General features: G+C 34.8%; 1 protein-coding gene across 1 annotated transcript in view; it reads right to left on the bottom strand.

The window, feature by feature from the left end:
- The window catches only part of LOC107696386 (protein delta homolog 2-like), a 45,385-nt gene that overhangs the window by 12,468 nt on the left and 27,241 nt on the right, over positions 1–5,676 (bottom strand). Inside the window, exon 2 of the mRNA XM_016496696.1 lies at positions 3,852–3,933. Within this exon, the coding sequence (XP_016352182.1) occupies positions 3,852–3,933 (82 nt within the window). The remainder of the gene's footprint in view (positions 1–3,851; positions 3,934–5,676) is intronic.

The following is a 5,676-nucleotide window of genomic DNA, read 5'->3' as shown; positions in this document are numbered from 1 at the left end:
TATATATATATATATATATATATATATGTTCACAAAAACACTGTTAAATTAAACGGAAAAGCAAGCAGGTGTGCATGATTTGGCGTGGCAGCCAATACAAATAATAACCGTTTCCTACCTAAATCCTGCATTTGGACCAGGCTCGGTTGCATAATCACATCTGTGAACAAATTGCAGCTGACCTTGCTAGCTAGCTAAACTATTGTAATAATGTCATTCCACTATTGCACAGTGTTGCCGCTTGGCAACACATACATTTGAATGATTTACCAAAAACTAATTTTATAAAAACTTTTTTGAAAGGTGAATATGTCATCATAACATAACAGTGATGTTTTAGATTTTTTTGTAGAAGTGACACGGACTGGTCCTTGTTTGTTACTGACGTTTTAGTTTGCTTTCAGCAGCTACGACAAGAGACGGCAGTCTGTCAGAAATCTCGCCACAGAAAAAAAACTGCCTGTCATGTGACTTAATCAAAGCACATCATTGGCTAAACTAAGGTCTTCTCTTTCCAACAAAAAAAATGAGAATGTTCTCTTAAAGAGACAGTGGCAAGGAAATTAACACAAAGAGTATGTTGCCATATGGCTACACCATGCGGTACAGGGTTAAATTATTATCTTTTTCTATATAGTGTATTAGTTAGCTATCTCTGTGTCGTACGTGGCCGCTTGTCAAGCATGAAAAAGACAAGTTTTATTTAAATTCTGAATATATTATCGTACACAGCATGCAAAGAGTGCTCCCTTTAAATTTATTAACAACTCACTCATTCATCACGATCTCACAAAAGTTCCAAAAAAGAAAAAAACAAACAAAAAAAACAAGGAACGCGACTACAATATGAAACTTTTTTTAATGTCTTCGTTAGAAAGAAGTTACGAGCATGATAGAACTCAGCACTGGACAAAAAACGGTGACTGGAGCGGTGACTGCGTGGTTTCCAACCTAAACACCTCTGATTGGCCATTGCGTTTTAGAAATCTACAAACATGTCTGTGATTGGCTACATTGCTCACCTCCGAGAAAATGCATTGTAAAATCATTTGACGCTTTCCATAGCAGAAGGGCAGATACACTGGATTGTTTGCCAAATCAATTTCGTTATGCTATTATTACGAAGAAAACAGATCCTAGACCAGGGGTTATGGGCAGCTTTTCATCTAACAGCAATGAGAAGCAACAGCAGGCATTTGTATGAGTAAGACTATTACACATTCTAAACTCAAGTCCGAAAAAATGATTTCTTATTTCACGTTGTGGCAATAGTCACTGGCACAGACTCAAGTGCTGTCCGTCTGTCTGTATCAGTTTTGTATTGCAGTGGCTTGTTTCCAGGTTTGAGCTTCTCAGCTGGAAGCCCCTTCCAGGAGGTACTGGCCCCACTGACCTGCTCTATAATCAGTCTTTGCAGACATGAACAGATCAGGTTGTCCCCATCACAGCAGACCAGCAGGCACAACTGACAGTTCTTCTGCCTTGCTTAAACGCACAGAGGAAGGACTTTGGGCATTGACCTTTGCCCCCAGCACACGTGTAAGACACAAACTCTTGCGCCCAACAACTGAGACGCAGATTTGTCACATTCTCTAAGCAGACAGGATTTTCACAGCTGAATACTCAAGAGACGGATCAGCCACAACGAACCATCAAAGACCTCTGACGCTGAGTTTGATGTAATCTACTCACCAGGATCCTGTTGCAGCACAGTTGGTAGAAACTGTTTGAGGAAATTAACAGCCCGTATGGCCAATTCTCATGATTAGCTTGTGCCAACATTTTCTTTCGTAAATGCTCTATGTTGGATGTGTGCTTTGCTCTTAACTTGCCATATATCTAGTTTCACTGCTGCAGATGCTAAACAGATATTTTATACAATTATATCAGTATTATTACCGTACACTATAAACTATTGCCATGACTTCACAGTAATTTTACAGTAAAAATGCAGTGTCTTCCAGTGAAATCAATCCAGGAAAAGTCTGATAGCACTTTATTTTACAGTCCTTTTCTGCATGTACATACTATGTACTTATTATTGTGATTACAATAACAACGTATTAACTAGGCACTAACCCTGAACCTACCCTTAAACCTAACCTTAACTCATGTAGTTACCGTATATTACCAATTACTGTCTTAGGTAAGTACATTGTAATTACACATACAGTAAAATAAAGTGCAAACATAAGTCTTTATAAAAAATAAATAAACAATTATTTGGTACACTCACATAAAGTGAAATATACTGTGTAGCAAATCTCAAGCGCCTGATTGTTTATATCATCATAGTTTATCATAATTTCAAATATACAGTATAATCAGCCAGCTATATATTCTAAAGATGGATATATACACATTCAATTTCACCCACATACATATAATACACTCAACTGAGACGCAGATTTGTCACATTCTCTAAGCAGACAGGATTTTCACAGCTGAATACTCAAGAGACGGATCAGCCACAACGAACCATCAAAGACCTCTGACGCTGAGTTTGATGTAATCTACTCACCAGGATCCTGTTGCAGCACAGTTGGTAGAAACTGTTTGAGGAAATTAACAGCCCGTATGGCCAATTCTCATGATTAGCTTGTGCCAACATTTTCTTTCGTAAATGCTCTATGTTGGATGTGTGCTTTGCTCTTAACTTGCCATATATCTAGTTTCACTGCTGCAGATGCTAAACAGATATTTTATACAATTATATCAGTATTATTACCGTACACTATAAACTATTGCCATGACTTCACAGTAATTTTACAGTAAAAATGCAGTGTCTTCCAGTGAAATCAATCCAGGAAAAGTCTGATAGCACTTTATTTTACAGTCCTTTTCTGCATGTACATACTATGTACTTATTATTGTGATTACAATAACAACGTATTAACTAGGCACTAACCCTGAACCTACCCTTAAACCTAACCTTAACTCATGTAGTTACCGTATATTACCAATTACTGTCTTAGGTAAGTACATTGTAATTACACATACAGTAAAATAAAGTGCAAACATAAGTCTTTATAAAAAATAAATAAACAATTATTTGGTACACTCACATAAAGTGAAATATACTGTGTAGCAAATCTCAAGCGCCTGATTGTTTATATCATCATAGTTTATCATAATTTCAACTATACAGTATAATGAGCCAGCTATATATTCTAAAGATGGATATATACACATTCAATTTCACCCATATACATATAATACACTCATGTACAGCAATAGGCCTATATAGCAAATCTTGGCTCTGTGATTGTTTATATCACCGCAAAATGTAAACTATATTATCTTCCAGCTGTAATCTGCTAAATGCACATACTAGGAATGAAAATATTAAGATATTATAAACATTCGCATAATGATTTTTTTGTAAAGCGGCTTTAAAATGGTGTGTATTGTGAAAGCGCTATACAAATAAAGCAGCTCATACTCTAGTGGTTTACTGATATGGATTTTTAAATGGCTGATGTTAATATCAGTATCTAGTAAGCATACATAATACGGTTAAATGATTGCAAATTAGTTGTAAAGAAACTTGTTGAAATCAAAAGAAAACTTACATTACACATTTACTCAAAATTCATTATAAAAATTCAAACAAAAATATCAAAATGCCTAAAATGATATTTCTGTTATCAGTGCCCTTTAATAATGTATGCTCAGGCAGTGCATTTGGGATGTGTAGAAAAGTTATTCAGAATTAATAAAATATTTAAACGATTTGTTTTATATTGGGAACTTGGAAGTTATTATATGTATATTGAATTACTGCAATATACAGTAAAAAATAAATAAATAGTGTATGAAATGTAATTTGGTAGTGGAAAATAAGTATTTACCTTGGGCTTCACAGTTGTGTTTAAACAGAACACCAAAGCCACAGAGCAGCAGAACTACAGTGAGTTTCATGGTGCAGACAATCTGAAATAACGAGACATTAACACATTAACATTCATGAAATTATCATTCATTCATTCAATCACAAACCTCTGGACAGTTGCTGATGACATATATTATGAATATATATTTACAGAATATAAATATAAAGTAAAAAAAAAAAAGAGGCACTAAAAACAAGGGATGCTTGGGTGTTGGCCAACCCATAACCTCCACCATGAGTCACAACAGCCCAGGATGAAGATCTCCGAGCACTTTCACTCACAGCAAACAGAGCAACACCTGACCATGGACCAGCCGACAGACACGTTTAATATTTCAACTTAATACTTAATAATTAAAAGCACTATGTGAATCTTTCATGGTGGACATTTACAAGACCACTCCTTCACCACCCTGTTAGTACACAGCTCACAACTTTGCTGAGGCGAGCGCTGACAGAAAAAACAGTCGAAAACCAACAAACAAAAAATAAAATTAGCAGCACTATGCAATAATGGCCAGATTTTATAATAATATATATATATATATATATATACACACACACACACACACACTGTCTTTCAAAAGTTTGGGATCAGTAAGATTTGTAATGTTTTGATTAATGTTAAGATTTGTAAGCGGTTTTGCTGCTTAATATTTTTTGGAATCTGTGATATTTTTTTCAAGATTCTTTAATGAATAAAAAGTTAAAAAGAACAGCATTTATTAAAAATACAAATCTTTCGTAACAATATACACTACCATTCAGAAGCTTGGCAAGGATGTTTTAAATTCTGAAAAGAATCCTGAAAAAAGTATCACAGGTTCCAAAAAATAAAAAATTAAATAAAATAGAATAAAAACACCAGTTTCCAACATTGATAATAAATCAGCATATTAGAATGATTTCTGAAGGATCATGTGACACTGAAGACTGGAGTAATGATGCTGAAAATTCAGTTTTGCATCACAGGAATAAATGATATTTTCAAGAATATTACAATAGAAAACCATTATTTTAAATGGTAATTCTATTTTACAATATTACGTTTTTTCCTGTATTTTTGGTCAAATAAATGCAGCCTTGATGAACAGCCTTTATATCTGTTACAGGCATTTCATCTGTTCCATAAACCATTCTACAAAAGCAACCTTATTGTCCAAAGTGTTGAGATTTTTAGAATGCATTAACTTGTCTTTCATCTACCGGTTAAGATTTACAATAAATATTTGGTATGAACAGAAACGGCAGACAGGCTGAATGAAAATGTAATTCCACTGTCTGCCAGCAGGTGGCACTTATGGAACAGCAGAAATAGAGCTGTTTCCACAGTAACCGCTATAAACAAAGCATTGCTGCACATATAAACACTGCATTATTAGCAGTGGTGGACAGTAACGGAGTAGTTTTACTTCGTTACTGTACTTAAGTAAATTGTTCAAGTATCTGTACTTTACTGGAGTAGTTTTATTTTGAGTAACTTTTACTTTTACTTCACTAAATTCCAAAGCATAAGATCGTACTTTTTACTTCACTACATTTCATAAAACATATCGTTACTCCTTATAATATATCACGTGCTCCGACACGCAGAAGCGGTGTCTGATTCAAGAACGAACTGATTCTTTTCAATGAACCTTTTAAAATCGGTTCGCAAATCGCACCAAACGATTCATTCACGAATTAGAATGAACCGATTGCAGCTGTTCTCGAGTCGACAACTCACTGATTCAAATGATCCGTTTAGTGCGAGTCTCCAGTGAACTGAATTCACAAGTAAGAAC

The sequence above is a fragment of the Sinocyclocheilus anshuiensis genome, unplaced genomic scaffold (genome assembly GCF_001515605.1).
Source record: "Sinocyclocheilus anshuiensis isolate Anshui unplaced genomic scaffold, SAMN03320099.WGS_v1.1 scaffold963, whole genome shotgun sequence".
Taxonomy (NCBI): Eukaryota; Metazoa; Chordata; class Actinopteri; order Cypriniformes; family Cyprinidae; genus Sinocyclocheilus; species Sinocyclocheilus anshuiensis.
The sequence above is the reverse complement of the archived record's forward strand: the minus strand, read 5'-3'. Positions and strand labels throughout refer to the sequence as shown.